This window comes from Arachis stenosperma, chromosome 1, assembly GCF_014773155.1.
Source record: "Arachis stenosperma cultivar V10309 chromosome 1, arast.V10309.gnm1.PFL2, whole genome shotgun sequence".
NCBI classification, from domain to species: Eukaryota; Viridiplantae; Streptophyta; class Magnoliopsida; order Fabales; family Fabaceae; genus Arachis; species Arachis stenosperma.
In genome coordinates this window covers 88,516,705-88,533,612 of record NC_080377.1, presented here as the reverse complement: position 1 = coordinate 88,533,612, position 16,908 = coordinate 88,516,705, and the positions used below count along the sequence as shown (strand labels likewise).

At 34.3% G+C, this 16,908-nt stretch overlaps 2 protein-coding genes and 1 non-coding gene across 3 annotated transcripts; 1 reads left to right on the top strand and 2 right to left on the bottom strand.

Annotated features, from left to right (window-relative positions):
* Nucleotides 1–4,120: 4,120 nt before the first annotated feature.
* LOC130981945 (uncharacterized) lies at nucleotides 4,121–5,249 on the top strand. The gene is made up of 3 exons (XM_057905718.1): nucleotides 4,121–4,789; nucleotides 4,956–5,051; nucleotides 5,169–5,249. Exons 1-3 carry the CDS (start codon nucleotides 4,121–4,123, stop codon nucleotides 5,247–5,249), a joined length of 846 nt encoding a protein of 281 aa, XP_057761701.1.
* An 826-nt stretch (nucleotides 5,250–6,075) lies between these two features.
* On the bottom strand, nucleotides 6,076–7,736 carry LOC130981935 (uncharacterized). The gene is made up of 3 exons (XM_057905706.1): nucleotides 6,792–7,736; nucleotides 6,478–6,588; nucleotides 6,076–6,342 (listed from the first exon to the last, which is right to left on the bottom strand). Exons 1-3 carry the CDS (start codon nucleotides 7,734–7,736, stop codon nucleotides 6,076–6,078), a joined length of 1,323 nt encoding a protein of 440 aa, XP_057761689.1.
* Nucleotides 7,737–15,058: 7,322 nt separating this feature from the next.
* Nucleotides 15,059–15,166, bottom strand: LOC130949709 (small nucleolar RNA R71). Its single transcript, XR_009073446.1, has one exon. It is a non-coding gene; the product is annotated as a small nucleolar RNA R71 (small nucleolar RNA).
* Nucleotides 15,167–16,908: the final 1,742 nt, after the last annotated feature.

Here is a 16,908-nt window from a genome sequence, read left to right as displayed (position 1 = left end):
GATTCACTGCTATCTACGATAGCAAATTTTACCCTAACTATTCTGCACAATCCTTTTAGCTTGATCACACACACACACAAAAACTGTTCAACCTTTATTTAAAAACTATGATCGATACCTACATTCCAGTTGCTAACGAATTCTGAAGTAAAAAATTTTATTCACAAAGACTATTTTTACCACTTAATTAGCTATAATCAAAGAAGCCTAGCAGGATACTGAAATCCAGTAATCTACCAAGTCTCACAAAAATGACAAAATAAGTTAAAAGGAATCAAGTGAGAGATAAGCGAATTGAGCATGATGAGAGTGAAGCAGAAGTCATTCTCAAACAGGAACTACAGCTTCCTCATATCAACAAGCACACGCAAATCATCTTTCAAATAACAATCGAAAACAAAGGAAAGTAAAGAAAAACCTAATTATCAAAAGCTAGTAAACGAAACGGCGATCAAAGAGAGAATTAAAGTGAGGAAGGGTTTATGAAAGAGAGAGAGAGAGAGAGTACAGACATCTTTGAACTGAAGGAGGCCATAAGGTCGCCGAGGTAGGAGACAGTGCGATGAGCAGATTTGATGAGCGGAAGAAGAACAAGAAAGAGAAGAAGAGTATGAAGATGAAGATGAAGATTAACAAGATGAAGAAGAAGTGGTTTCGAGTGACGAAGGCTAAGGGCGAAGGGCGAAGGGCGAAGGGCGAGGGTAATGGGAGGCGCTCTTCCAGGCTTAGGGTTTCGAGTGATTAGAGTTAGTGTCTTTGGGTTGGGGACCAGGTTGGGGACCGGGTTGGGAGCCGGGTTGGGGGCCGGGTTAGGGTCAATGGGTTGGAGCCCCTTTCGCCACGCTTTTAAAACGTCACTGTTTTGCTCTACGGCCACGCTTTTGAAGCGTGGCAGAAAAGAACCTTTTGGCCACGCTTTTAAAGCGTGCCAAAAGAGTACTAGGATATGGCCACGCTTTGTAAGCGTGGCCGTAACGAAACCCTGTCGCCACGCTTTCAAAATGTCCTTGTTTCTCTCTATGGCCACGCTTTTGAAGTGTGGCAAAAAAAAGCGTGGCTGTTTCTCTAATCAATTGCCACCCATACAAAAGCGTGGCTGTTGATACTTTTCGCCACGCTTTGGAAGCGTGGCAATAAAAAAAGTGGCATAATCTCTAATCTATCGCCACCCTCATAAAAGCGTGGCCATTGACCACTTTTGGCCACGCTTTTAAAGTGTGGTAAGAAAAAAGCATGGCCATAAGCCTTTTTTTCTTGTAGTGGATCTACTGTTCACATCTTTGTCTAGGGTCAATACAGAGATTGATTGGATTGTCATTACTTCTCAGATTCAAGTCATTATAGGTAAAGTTAGTATATTTATCCTGCAAGTATTGAATTACTGAGTTATGCTTTTTTTTATAAATAATTTGTGAAATATGATTGTAGTAAGTGTTGATTTAATATCAAAAATATGTAGAAATTAACTTTATTGGTGTTGTCCATACAAATACCCAATTAAATATAATAGTTAATTGTATAAGATTTAACTCTATTATAAAAATAGAGATAATTTTTTCAATAGAACTACATCAATTGAATTGTATATACATTTAAGCTTAATATTTAAAGATGTTTGTACTCTTTGTATTCTTATTTAAACTCAGCTAATTTTGATGAATGCATTTTATATTAACAAAGATGTAATCTAGTCTTTGTATTATATTTTAAGAAATATATTAATTCACAAAGAGGATATTGAATTAAGGAGTAATAAACTATGTACTCTAATTTAATATTTATATTTGATTAAAGAGCAGTAAATTATTTTTTTTCAATTAAATACCTCACTAATGGAATATAACCTATCATATTCCCTTTATTTAGTTTGGTGATGATTTGAGATGTTTAAGGAGTAGGAAAAATTAATTTTAAGAGGTTAATTTTAAGAATTTGAATGAAATTCTTTTATATATATATATATATATATATATATATATATATATATATATTTAAATTTAAAGTTGGTATGGTTAAAAATTTTAGTACCAACCATGAGTACTAGGATAAAGAAAACATATATAACCCAAAATACTCCAAATATAACTATAGTGTAGTACTAGGTCTGAGTATTTTTTTTAATTTTGTCACAGTAATATTTGTAAAGAATAAAATAGTGTTTTGGGATTTAGATTTTTATCTTAATATAGGTTTAACTTGTGTATATTTTTTCTTGAAAAGAATCATGTGAAGCAAAGTATTGACTTTATAGAAACATATTTTAAATTATTAACAACTTATTAAAAGTAATTTAAACTTTAACATTAATCATAACAAAATTTGACCTATATAATATTATTAAGGTATATGACTAAAATGATGTTTAGAACTAAATTTTATATATCTTCTCATTTATTTTTCTAGTCTATTTGTTAAAAAATTTATGTCACTAGTAGAAAGGATATGGGAACAATAGCAAATAAACCATGAGATTATATTATTGTAATTCGTCAATTTTATAAGTTATTTTATTTTAATACTGACGTAGATAAGGAAAAAATATGAAAAATATGTCACATTCTAAAGAGGATGAATGTTATATAGAGGAGGAGAAAAATAAAAACGGCAATGATAAAACTACTGATAATTAGGAGGCAGCTATTTTGAGTGTAAATGATTCTTTGAATAAGCAATTTGTAAGTTATGAAGAAGCTAACGAATGTTATGTAAGGTATGTCAAGTGTGTTGGGTTTGGAGTTCGAAAAGGGGATGCTGTTGCTGATAGTACTGGCAGTTATGTTTGACGTAAATTCTTGTGCAACAGAGTAGGTGTGAGAGAGAGGAAATGCTACGCAACTACTAGTAAGATAAGAAAGTAGAAGCCTGCGACCAGAACAAATTGTAATGTAATGTTGTCAATTTATCTTGACAAAAGTTGTTCAATGTGAAAAGTCAGAAAGATTGTGGAGGATCATAACTATCCTTTGATACTGCTTAAATTTGTTCACTAAATTTCAAATCATCATACAATGACAGATGCAGACAAAGCACAAGTGGATAGCATGCATAGACATGGCCTCCCACCTTCGAAGATTATGGGTCTTATTGCTGGACAAGCTGGTGGTTATGAATTTGCTGGTTTTACAAAAAAAGATTTGGACAACTATATTGAAAGAAATCTACGTTCAAAGATCATTGAAGGAGATGTAAATGCAACTCTTAATTATTTGCATGGAAATGCAGAGGATGAACCTATGATGATTGTGAGACATAGTTTAACAGATGACAATAAATTGGAGCATTTATTCTGGGCAGATAATTTAAGTCGATTTGACTATCAATATTTTGGTGATGTTCTAGCATTTGATTCTACCGACAGAAAAAATAAGTATAATAGGCCGCTAGTTATCTTTTCAGGAACAAACCATCATCGCCAAAACTTGTATTTTGGCTTCGGTTTGCTAGCAGATGAACAAACAAAATCATACAAGTTACTAGATAACTTTTCATAGGCGATGATGAATAAGCATCCGAGTCTTGTCATAACTGATGGTGATAATGCCATGTAGAGTGCAATTGAAGAAGTTTTTCTAAATGCTACCCATAGATTATGTGCTTGGCATCTGTATAAAAATGCAGTATCTCATATCAAGGACCCAGAATTTCGTGAGGAATTTAAGAAATGCTTGTATGCCAAATTTGAATGTGATAAATTTGAAGAGTATTGACATGACATGGTTGAAAGGTTTAATCTTCTGGGAAACGACTGGGTAGAGAAACAATATAGAAGGAAAGAACAACGGGCTACTGCTTATTTGAGTAGCAAGTTTTGCGCTGGATTTAGAACTACATCCAGATGTGAAGGCATAAATTCTTTCATTAAAAGCTGTGTTGACTCAAGGGATAGTATACTTGCATTGGTGCAAAACCCTTTTTTTTACTGGAATATTGGTGCAAAACCTAGAATGCTTTAAGGGACTACAGAAATAATGAGATTATTGCTAAATTCAAAACAATAAATGGAGAACATATGATCACAATAGGTTTACATTCTCTTGAGCGTCATGCTGCATCAGTGTATACTAGGGAGATATTTTGAAAAATATTAGAAGAGATAAAAGGTGTGGCAACTTTAGATATTATGTGGTCTAGTAGTCGTTTAACAACTATAGAGTACAAGATTATCAAGTATGGAAGACCTGATCATGAGTACATTGTTTTATGTGATCAAGATACTCAAAAAATGGTGTGTCAATGTCAAAGATGGGATAGTTATGGAATTCCATGTTCTCATATGTTTAGTATGATTAAACGGGAACAGATCAAGGAATTGCCAGAAACAGTTGTACTGAAAAGATGGACTAAAGACATTAAAAAAATTGACGATGATCAAGGTAACATAAATAGAAAACAGGATGAAAAAAGGAGCATTCTGATGTGGATAAGTGCATTATCGGTTGCTAGTTCTTGTATGGTACACTTAAAAGGCAGAAAATTGTCTCATTTTCGCTACACAATGAATGAAATTTGTAGAGTGACGAAAGACTTAGAAGCAAAATTGGAGCAGACTATTTCACCGGAAAAAGGCAAGAAAGTTGGTGATCCTACTATTGCAAAATCCAAAGGTGCACTAAAAGTTCGAAAAGATGAAAATAAAAGGCGACAATGTTCTAATTGCGATCAAACTGGTCACACAAAAAGAAAATGCATAGATAGAACTGTTGAAAAAGATGTTCAACATAACGATACAATGGTCAGCGAAGATGAATTTGAAGATGGTGTTGAATCTGTTAGCATTCTAAATGATCAGGTAACACGAGAATTTATTATTACTGACAGAATTATTATTACTTACTAGACTAAACAACTAATGTCATGATATTTTGAGTTAATATGTACGTTTTAACTTTGTTTTTTATATGAAATTTATATTTTTGTTAATTTTGAACCAACTTTTTGTAATTTTATATGAACAGACTCTAATAGCTACTTTTGTGGAGGTGAATGTTAAAAATATACACTTTTGGGGTGAGACAAAGAATCCACAATTGTCTCAAGAAGATATAAGTAAAGTCTATAATTCTTGTATACACATTATTCAATTTAATATATTTTCAATTGAATCATTCTGAAATTATACTACTATGGACTTTGTCTTTGTGAATGTTCAAGTTCTACATTTTTTGAAGGAGATAACAACTATACGTCTGCTAGCTATAAAACTTCCTTATATGGTCACATTCTCAGTCATAGATGGTTGCTATAGGTAATTAAGATTTTTTGTCATTTATTTATCTTATATTTAGTTTTCAAATAATATTTTCCCATGAATTTATATCTTTTGGGATTTAATAGCATGTGAATGATTTGGTTTTTTATTTTGATAGGCCATGCAGAATACACCACAGTAAAAAAAGGAGTGATTTTTGAGATTAATAATATGTAATAGACAGCTTTGTACCATGGAAAAAGTATCTTTGGGACTAAAGACATGGATATTATTAGCTGAAGAAACTTTTTATTTTGAGATATTGATAAAAGAAAATAATGCAAGTCTATATTTGTAACTAACTGTTTGTGAATATTATTAAATTAATTCGATTTATTATTATTATTATTATTATTATTATTATTATTATTATTATTATTATTATTATTATTATTTGGCCAATAAATCTATGCTTTTATGCTTCATATTTTTTTATTAAGCACATTATATACATAATAAAACACATAATTATTAAACAAAAATATTATAAATTAGAACTATATTAAATAATTAATATTAACAACTTAATAGTACTCAGCATTAGTCTGACTTTTTTTTTATAGTTAATGTACTTCATTTCTTAAAAAAAGAAAAAAGAAAAAGTTACATCAAGGACAATATTCCACTGAATAGATTTTGTTAAAACCAAGTTGACATTGGATATAAATACATAATTTGATGGATGTAAATATATAAATAACTAAAAATATTTTTTTTTTGAACATAGGTAGCTCAACACAGTAAAGTGGAGCAAAAGAAACTAAGAACAACAAATAACCATAAACATAAAGAAAAGTCGTAATCCGTTGTCATCTCCGGCATTGCCATCAACAACCAAACGGATCCACTCCACACCATTCCTTATAACTCAAGAAGGACAGAATCTTAACTCCTTCAGCACTTGTCTCTACTTTCTGGAAAACTCTGCTATTCCGCTCCAACCAGATATTCCAAATAACTGCACAGAATCCTATGAGCCATTTCTTTTGCTCAGACTTCCCACCTGTTACTCCAGTCCAACTCTCAAAGAATTCTTTAACGGTTCCCGATGTGGTCCAAGCTCTATCAGTGAACGTTAACCAAGCACACCACACCTGCCACGTAAACTCACAAGCAAAAAATAAATGATGTACAAATTCTATGTCCTTTTTACACAACACACACATATTGTCATGATGATTAATAATGCCAAGTCTACTCAGCCTCTCCTTTGTGTTGACCCTACCTACTAGCACAAACCAAGCAAATAGCTCAACTCTTGGAGGAACCAAGCCTCTCCAAATGGAGCTTGTGAAGTTGTAATTCATGATGTCAGCTAAAAGAGTCTCCTGTTGTAGCACCTGTACAAAAGAACTAGTAGAAAAAACACCATTTTATCAAATTTTCATACAATTGAATCCTCTCTATCAACCGATAATCTCACAACCCGTAACCGGTGCTGAAGTTGATTGAGCAGCTCTAACTCCCATTGGAAGAGTTCTCTCCTCCATTGGAAGTCCCATACCCACTCTAGCCCATCCTAAAACCCACAGTCCCCTATTACGGATCCTTGTTGATTTGAAACAAAGAAGAGTCTCGGAAAATAATCTTTCAAAGAGCCACCTTGTAACCAAGTATCCTCCCAAAAACGAATGTTTCTGCCATTTCCAACCTCCATGGACAGACCCCTGATCATCATATCTCTTGCATGTTGCTCCTTAATATTAAGCTGACATATATCTTTCCACGGCCCCCCTCTTGATGGCAGAGGTTGGCTTGATAGCATAACAGTTGGGTCCAACTGATTACAAGAGCAAACAACCCTCTTCCAAAGTGGGCAATCCTCCTTTGAAAAGCGCCACCACCACTTGAACAGAAGCGAGGCATTCCTAATTAGAGCATCTCCCACCCCCAAGCCACCTAGCTTTTTTGGCGCTTGAACTACCTCCCATTTCACCAATGGTATTTTGTTATTCCCATCTTCTTTACTCCACAAGAATCTTCTTTGGAGACCAATGATCTTTTCTGCAACCCCCTTCGGCATCTTGTACAGGCTTAAGTAGTAAACTGGCAGACTATTTAGAACAGATTTTATGAGGACCAACTTACCCGCTTTGTTGAGAGATCTAGCTTTCCATAAGCTCAGCTTGTCTTCCACCTTGTCTAGGATTGGTTTCCAGGTCTTCACCAACCGAGGATTAGCACCAAGGGAAATTCCTAAATACCTGACTGGTAAAACCGCTTCGGCACATCCCAACAGACCACACATATTGGTCACCCATTCTTTCTCACAGTTGACTGAAATAAGGCTCGATTTCTCAAAGTTGATACTCAGGCCAGACATTAACTCAAAACAACGCAGGAGTCTCTTATAATTCACTAACGTCTCCGTTTCCTGTGGGCAAAAAAGAATTGTATCGTCTGCAAATTGGAGATGCGACAATTCTATGTTGTCCCTTCCCACCAGCAGTGGAGAAATTCTGTCATTTCTAACCGTCTCCCCCACCATCCTATGCAGAACATCAACAACAAGAACAAACCCCACTAAAAATATTATTTATTTAATTTAGGTTTTAGCAGAAATTAATGTTTTTCATATTTTATATATATATATATTTCATATTTATATGATCAATTTTACGGAAAATTTTTTAAAATACAATGATACATAGTCAATACAATAGTAAAAAAAAACATTTAATTTTTATAAAAAATAATATCATTACATAATAAAATAATTAAATAAACAATAAATATAAGCTTAAAAGAGTTTCTAATCAAGTTCTGTTTGCAATTCTAAACATTTTTAGAGAAATTCTGTAATGAAAAATTTTTAGAGTAGAGTTTTATTGTTATCCATTAATATAGTACCTTAAATACTAATCCTTTAAAAGTACATCATAGGTCAATAGAAAGTAGATATTCTAATTAAGAATAATTTAATGCATGTTTATATGTAATTATGTTGTTTGCAAAATATTTTTTAATTAACGTTTACATCTTTTAACAAATTTTAGTGTGTACGATAAATTTTGTCGAGTTAAAAAATTTACTTTTAAACAAAACATAATAAATAAGTAAATAACATTTTATATTATTATATTCAAATATATATAGTAGATATAAAATATTTTTTATAAAACATAATAAATAAACAAAATATATTTTTATATCCTAGTACCATACGTAAAATTTTTTTTAAAGTGATATATTTAAATATTAAATTACTTGCATTTTTTATAAGATTCTTTAAAAAAAATTTATTCTAACATTTTTTTTAAAGTTACACCCACACAAGACAATGTACTATTACTATCCGATTTATATGTAAACAAAAAAAATGTGAAGAATAAAATAAATTTAATTTTATGATAGATATTATAATTTTTTATTCACTTATTTTGTTTTTTGCGGTTATATTAAGTTAATTGGGTTAAAATTTAAGGTATTCCAATATTTTTTATAAATACCCATTGATTTTATAATAGTACACATCTTCTTTTCATATGAATATAATGCAGCAGAATATTACATATTAAAAAAATAAAGATAAAATAATAATCATTCTTATGCAAATACATTATAACAAATAAGCTCAACTTTTTATAGTTTAAAGTTCATAGACTTATAATTTATTGAAACAAAAAGTAATGAAATTTTCTAAAGAAATAAACTAATAATTCTAATATAGAATTATAACTAAACTAGACTACCCTAATTTAAATTATTCTAAAATTAAATTGGTCTTGAATTGTTGTTCCAATTTATTAGAGATTTTATTTTCAGAAATTATTTCATTGAGAATAATCAAATCAAGTTTTGATAATTAAAATGAAGATTTTATTTAATTTCATAATTATTGAATAATTTTTTATATTTAAATTATAAAGTTTAATAGTTATAAAATAAAAAAATTTTTATATGATTTAGTTTAAACAATTGAGATTTTAGAATTTAATATTTTAATTTTAATAAATAGAGAAAATTTATTATATTATCTTATATTTTAAATTAAAATACTTGATTGAGAGTTAATTAGTGAATTGATAATTAAATAATATTTTTAAAGTAATTTTGAGGGATTAAATTAGATTTCAAAATAAATACAATGTAACTTAAATTGATTTAAAAATTACCAACCTTAATTTAACCCAAAAATTTCTAATTTCAAATTTACCCCAAATTAAACCCTAACCCTATTAAATCAAACCCACAAACCCTAACCCCTTTAGCCCAAGCCGCAACCCTCTTTCCCAATAAAACACATGTACACACACAGCAAGAAAGGGAGATGGAGAGAACGGGAAAAGAGAAGAGAGAAAGGAGGAAGGAGACGCACCTGTGCTCGTGGCCCTGGCCGTTGAGTCAACAAGAGGGAAGAGAGAGTTCGAATAGAGGAGAAGAAGAAGGGAGGCCACTGTTGCTGCTGTCTGCACCATCGCAGACGCCGCCATTTTGTGGAGTCGTCGTCCTCACTGCATCACCACCGGTATGTCCACTAGCCGCCGGCAGAACCGCGAAGGGAGAAAGTTCGCAAGCAGAGAGGGAGATTGACGGAGGAGGAGTGCGACGCGAGGAAGGAGGCGACGCTATTCGCGTCACCGTCGCCGAATCCCAACACCACCGTCGTTGCGTGCTCCGTCGTCACTGTTGGAGGTAGGCGGCCGAGCTTCTGCCGCTAGGGAATGCCACCACCGTTCGGGTCACTGGAAACGTGGCTGTGATCACCAAAAACACCATCGGAGTTGCCGCTATTTCAGTTCAGCCGTTCTTCCTTGTCTGGGTAAGAGTTTCATTTCGGAACCTTTGAATCGGTATTTTCTGTTTGAAGTTGTTTAAGGATCTGAGGTTTTGGTGTACCGCCCACATGTTTTTCAAAGTGAATGCTTTGTGGGGTTCATGGTGGTTTATCATCCACATGTGTATGTTGTTTTCCAATTGATGATCTTGCGAGGTTTGCGATGGTGTACCGCTCGCAATGGTGGGGTTCGTGGTGGTGTACCACCCACCGGTTTTCAAGAAGACGATATCCGGGTTAGCTACTGGATGTCTCGGGCTCTGGCAAAGTAACCGACATGTGACCTTACAGCCAATAGGACAGGCATGCATCATACTACATTTGTTTGCCACTGTTTGGGTGTGCTTAAATTGTTTTGGTTTGCCTATCTGATAAGTTCTTTTTAACTGGTAACTGTTCTTTAAGTATGTTTGCCTTGTAATTGTTTGTACTTCTGACTGGTTTCTGTTTTAAGTATTGGTGGTGGATTGATGATAGTGGCCATGAGTTTTGTTGGGCCGGAGGCCGAGATTTAATTATATATTGGGCCAGTGGCCGTGACGGGTGAGTTTGAGTTGATTGATCTCTTGGTATTTACATTGAATATTATGACTACTTATAAAAAATGGAATTTTTACGAAATTAAGATATGAGTGTTGGAATTTCGGATCTAATTACATGTTGATGTTTGAATAGATTCATAAGACAACGATGACTACTGAGCTTTTAAAACAGTTTTTGTGAAAAATATCTTCTCATAATAATTCTCAAAACCCTCTACTGAGAACCCTTTCGAGGATGATGTTCTCACCACCTACAGATTTCCCTTTTCCGGATATGAACGCAGAAGTCATGAAGAGTATACCTAGTTGTTATTGTCGCGATGTTTCATATTGCTTTAGTTATTATTTAATATATTCCTCGCCTTAATCTTTCACAATTTGTAAAAGAGGGATAGGATTTGTTTTATGTAAAGCTAGTAATTTAATACTATGTATATGTATGTATATGGTTGTAAGTATGGATTTATGTTTTGTTTTAAACGGTCTTTTGAAAAATACGGTTTAAGCTTTAAACATGCTCATATTTTAGTATTAAATATTTTAAGAGTCGTCGTAATACCCGAGTTATCAGAGTGGCGCAGTGATGAGCGGATAATTTATACGCTTTTTGGCATTGTTTTTAGGTAGTTTTTAGTATGATTTAGTTAGTTTTTAGTATATAATTATTATTTTTTATCCAAAAATCATATTTCTGGGCTTTACTATGAGTTTGTGTGTTTTTCTGTGATTTCAGGTATTTTCTGGCTGAAATTGAAGGACCTGAGCGAAAATCTGATTTAGAGTTTGAAAAATGAATGCAGATGCTGTTGGATTCTGACCTCCCTGCACTCGAAGTAGATTTTCTAGAGCTACAAAAGCCTAGTTGGCGCGCGCTCAATTGCGTTAGAAAGTAGACATCTTGGGCTTTCCAGCAATATATAATAGTTCATACTTTGCCCGAAATTTGATGGCCCAAACTGGTGTTCCAAGTCAGCATAAAAATTCTAGCGTAAAACGCCCAAACTGGCATAAAAGCTGGAGTTAAATGCCCAAACTGGCACTAGAGCTGGCGTTTAACTCCAAGAGAAGCCTATGCACGTGAAAGCTTCAATGCTCAGCTCAAGCACATACCAAGTGGGCCCTGGAAGTGGATTTCTGCACCATTTACTTATTTCTGTAAACCCTAGGTTACTAGTTCTCTATAAATAGGACCTTTTACTATTGTATTTTTATTCTTTTGATCATCTTTGATCTTGGGATCAGGTCTTTGAACCCTTTCTATTGTTTCATGTTATTTGGGAGGCATGGCCACTCGGCCATGCCTAGACATTGTTCTTATGTATTTTCAAAGGTGGGATTTCTACACACCATAGATTAAGGTGTGGAGCTCTGCTGTTCCTCATGAATCAACGCAATTAATACTATTTTCAAAATTCAATTCAAGCTTATTCTTGTTCTAAGATATTCACTTGTACTTCAACCTGGTAGATGTGATGATCCGTGACACTCATGATTATCCTCCCCTACGAATGCGTGCCTGACAACCACCTCCGTTCTATCTGTGAAAGCTTGAGTGTGTATCTCTTGGCCTCCTGGTTCACGACGCATGGTTGCCTCTCCTGACAACAGAGCTTCCATTCCGTGCGATCAGAGTCTTTGTGGTATAAGCTAGAATTACATGGGCAACATTCTTGAGATCCGAAAAGTATAAACCTTGTCTATGGTATTCCGAGTAGGATCTAGGATGGGATAACTGTGACAAACTTCAAACTCGCGAGTGTTAGGCGCAGTGACAGTGTGCAAAAGGATCAATGGATCTTATTCCGACATGATCAAGAACCGACAGATGATTAGCCATGCGGGAAACCGTAGAGGACCATTTTCACTGAGAGGATGGATGGTAGCCATTGACAACGGTGATCCACCTACATACAGCTTGCCATGGAAAGGAGTATGAATGATTGGATGAAGGTAATAGGAAAGCAGAGGTTCAGAGGGAACAAAGCATCTTCATACGCTTATCTGAAATTCTCACCAATGAATTGCATAAGTATTTCTATCCTATTTTCTGTTTTATTTCGTTTTTCAATTATCAAAACCCCATATCCATTTGAATCTGCCTGACTGAGATTTACAAGATGACCATAGCTTGCTTCAAGCCGACAATCTCCATGGGATCGACCCTTACTCACATAAGGTATTACTTGGATGACTCAGTGCACTTGCTGGTCAGCTGCACGAAGTTGTGTATCACGATTTTGTGTACCATGTTTTTGGCACCGTTGCCGGGGATTGTTCGAGTTTGGACAACTGACGGTTCATCTTATTGCTTAGATTAGGTATTTTTATTTTTATTTTCTTCTTCAGAATTTTTAAGAATGAATTCTAGAGTTTCAGATGATGCTTTTATCATCACAGGAGCTAGTTGATTCCTATCAATTTGGCTGTTGTATGCAATGTCTTGCTGAAGCTTGGCTGACCATGTCTAATCTCTTTAGACTGAAGCTTTAGACTAACATTGCATGATTCCTGGAATTCATATTAAAAATTTTGAGTTTCTTATTTTCTTTTTCAAAAATAATTTTTGAAAAAAATATACAAAAAAATTTTTAAAATCATAAAATCAAAAATATTTTGTGTTTGAGTCTAGTGTCAATTTTTAAGTTTGGTGTCAATTGCATGCATTTTTCGAAAACTCATGCATGATGTTCTTCATAATCATTAAGTTGTTCTTGATGATTTTCTTTGTCTGATCTTTAAATTCTCTTGTTTTGTGTCTTTTGTTGTTTCTCATGTGCATTCTAAATTTGTTAGTATCTCTAGTATGAAAATTTCTAAGCTTGGTGTCTTGCATGTCCTTCTTTTATTAAAAATTGTTCAAAAATATGTTCTTGATGTTCATCTTGACATTCAAAGTGTTCTTGCATGCATTGTTTATTTGATCTTAGTTTTTCATGATTAGTTTCATTTTGTTGTTTTTCTCTCTCATCATTAAAAATTAAAAAAAAATTATGTCTTTTTCAAGTCATTAATACAGAGAATTGAAGATTCAAAACATACAGCACAGGAATCACAGAGAAAAAGCTGGGCGTTCAAAACGCCCAGTGAAAAAGGAATTCTGGCGTTTAAATGCCAGCCTGGGTACCTAGCTGGGTGTTTAATGCCCAAAAAGGTAGACAAGTGGGCGTTAAACGCCAGAATGGATACCATTCTGGGCGTTTAACGCCAGGATAGCACCAAAGAGGAGATTTTGTTTTCAAATCATATCTTTTTCAATTTTTCAAGTTTTAAAATTAATTTTTCAAAATCTTATCTTTTTTATATCCTCTCTTATCAATCATATCTTTTTCAAAATCAAATATTTTTCATTTTTCTTTTAAGATTTTCGAAAATCCTTGCTAACAATTAATGTTGTGATTCAAAAATTTCAAGTTTGTTACTTTCTTGTTAAGAAAGGTTCAATATTTGAATTCTAGAATCATATCTTTTAATTTCTTGTTAGTCAAGTCATCAGTTTTAAAAATCAAATCTTTTTCAACCATATCTTTTCAATCATATCTTTTTAAAAATCAAATTTTCTTCAATCATATCTTTTCAATCATATCTTTTTAAAATCAAATTTTTTCAATCATATCTCTTTTAATTTGATTTCAAACTTTCTTTTTTTTTTACTTTTTATCTTTTTAAAATTATTTTCAAATCTTTTTCAACTAATCACTATTTCTTATCTTTTTCGAAAATTACTAACCACTTTTTCAAAAATCTTTTTAATTTTTGAAACCTCCCTCTCTCATCTCTTTCTATTTAAAGACTAACACTTCTCCTCTATTAGCAATTCGGACTCTATCCCTCTTAATAAGTTCGAATTCTCTACCTCATCCTTCTAGTCTTCTTTTTCTCTGACACATCAAAGAATCTCTATATTGTGACATAGAGGATTCCATACTTTCTTGTTTTTTTCTCTTTCATATGAGTAGGAATAAAGATAAAGGCATTCTTGTTGAAGCTGATCATGAGCCTGAAAGGACTCCGAAGAGGAAGCTAAGAGAAGCTAAAGCACAACTTTCTGGAGAGGACCTGACAGAAATTTTCGAAAAAGAAGAAGACATGGCAGCCGAAAATAACAACAATGCCAACAATGCAAGGAAGGTGCTTGGTGACTTTACTGCACCTACTCCCGACTTCTATAGGAGAAGCATCTCTATTCCTGCTATTGGAGCAAACAACTTTGAGCTTAAGCCTCAATTAGTTTCTCTGATGCAACAGAATTGCAAGTTTCATGGACTTCTATTGGAAGATCCTCATCAGTTTTTGGCTGAATTTTTGCAAATCTGTGACACTGTTAAGACCAATAGAGTTGATCCCGAGGTCTACTGACTCATGCTTTTCCCTTTTTCTGTGAGAGACAGAGCTAGTATATGGTTGAACTCACAACCTAGAGACAGCCTGAACTCTTGGAAAAAGTTGGTAAATGCCTTCTTAGCTAAATTCTTTCCACCTCAAAAGATGAGTAAGCTTAGAGTGGAAGTTCAAACCTTCAAACAGAAGGAAGGTGAATCCCTCTATGAAGCTTGGGAAAGATACAAGCAATTAATCAGAAGGTGTCCCTCTGACATGCTTTCAAAATAGAGCATCATAGGTATCTTCTATGATGGTCTGTCTGAGTTATCCAAAATGTCATTGGACCATTCTGCAGGTGGATCTATTCATTTGAAGAAAACGCTTGCAGAAGCTCAGGAACTCATTGAAATGGTTGCAAATAACCAGTTCATGTACACTTCTGAAAGAAATCCTATGAACAATGGGACAACCCAGAAGAAAGGAGTTCTTAAGATTGATACTCTGAATGCCATATTGGCTCAGAACAAATTATTGACTCAGTAAGTCAATATAATTTCTCAAAATCTGACTGGATTTCAAGCTGCATCTGGCAGCGCTAAAAAAGCCTCCACTGAAGGAGAAGCTTATGACCCTGACAATCCTGCAATGGAAGAGGTGAATTACATGGGAGAACCCTATGGAAACACCTACAATTCTTCATGGAGAAATCACCTAAATTTCTCATGGAAGGATCAACAGAAGCCTCAACAAGGCTTCAACAATAATAATGGTGGGAGAAACAGGTTTAGCAATAGCAAACATTTCCCATCATCTTCTCAGCAACAGACAGAGAACTTTGAGCAGAATCGTTCTGGCTTAGCAACCATAGTCTCTGATCTATCTAAGACCACACTAAGTTTCATGAATGAAACAAGATCCTCCATTAGAAATTTGGAGGCACAAGTGGGTCAGCTGAGTAAGAAGGTTACTAAAACTCCTCCTAGCACTCTCCCAAGCAATACAGAAGAAAATCCCAAGAGAGAGTGCAAGGCCATAACCATGACCAATATGGCCGAACCTGGAGAGAGTGAGGAGGATATGATTCCCAGTGAGAAAAACCTCATGGGATGTCCTTTGAACAAAAAGGAGTTCCCCTTTGAGGAACCAAGGGAATCTGAGGCTTATACAGACACCATAGAGATTCCATTGAACCAACTTCTGCCATTCATGAGCTCTGAAGAATATTCTTCTTCTGAAGAGGATGAAGTTACTACTGAAGAGTAAGTTTCTCAGTATCTAGGAGAAATCATGAAGCTGAATGCCAAATTATTTGGTAATGAGACTTGGGAGAATGAACCTCCATTGCTTATTAAAGAACTAAATGCCTTGGCTCAGCTAAAGATACCTCAAAAGAAACCGGACCCTGGAAGGTTTGTAATACCTTGCACCATTGGAACCATGACCTTTGAGAAGGCTCTGTGTGACCTGGGGTCAAGTGTAAACCTCATGCCACTCTCTATAATGGAGAAACTAGGGATCTTTGAGGTACAAGCTGCAAGAATCTCACTTGAGATGGCAGACAATTCAAGAAAACAGGCTTATGGACTTGTAGAGGATGTCTTAATGAAGGTTGAAGGCCTTTACATCCCTGCTGACTTCAAAATCCTGGACACTAGGAAGAATAAGGACGAATCCATCATCCTTGGCAGACCCTTCCTAGCCACAGCAAAAGTTGTGATTGATGTTGACAGAGGAGAGTTGGTCCTTCAAGTGAATGAGGACTACTTTGTGTTTAAGGCTCAAGGATCTCCTTTTGTACACATGGAGAAGAAGCATGAAAAGCTTCTCTCAATGCAGAGTCAAACAGAACCCCCACATTCAAACTCTAAGTTTGGTGTTGGGAGGTCCCAACCATGCTCTAAACATCTGTGAAGCTCCATGAGAGCTCACTGTCAAGCTATTGACATTAAAGAAGCGTTTGTTGGGAGACAACCCAATTTTTACTTATCTATGTCAAATTTCCATTGTTATCTTATGTTTTC

Coding starts and splice junctions, on each gene's coding strand:
- LOC130981945 (XM_057905718.1), top strand. CDS start 4,121: ATGTGGTCTAGTAGTCGTTTAACAACTATAGAGTACAAGATTATCAAG. Junction 4,790..4,955: donor TTAGCATTCTAAATGATCAG/GTAACACGAGAA, acceptor TTATATGAACAG/ACTCTAATAGCTACTTTTGT. Junction 5,052..5,168: donor CTCAAGAAGATATAAGTAAA/GTCTATAATTCT, acceptor CATTTTTTGAAG/GAGATAACAACTATACGTCT.
- LOC130981935 (XM_057905706.1), bottom strand. CDS start 7,736: ATGGTGGGGGAGACGGTTAGAAATGACAGAATTTCTCCACTGCTGGTG. Junction 6,589..6,791: donor TTTCAAATCAACAAGGATCC/GTAATAGGGGAC, acceptor TCTTTTGTACAG/GTGCTACAACAGGAGACTCT. Junction 6,343..6,477: donor TATTTGCTTGGTTTGTGCTA/GTAGGTAGGGTC, acceptor TTTACGTGGCAG/GTGTGGTGTGCTTGGTTAAC.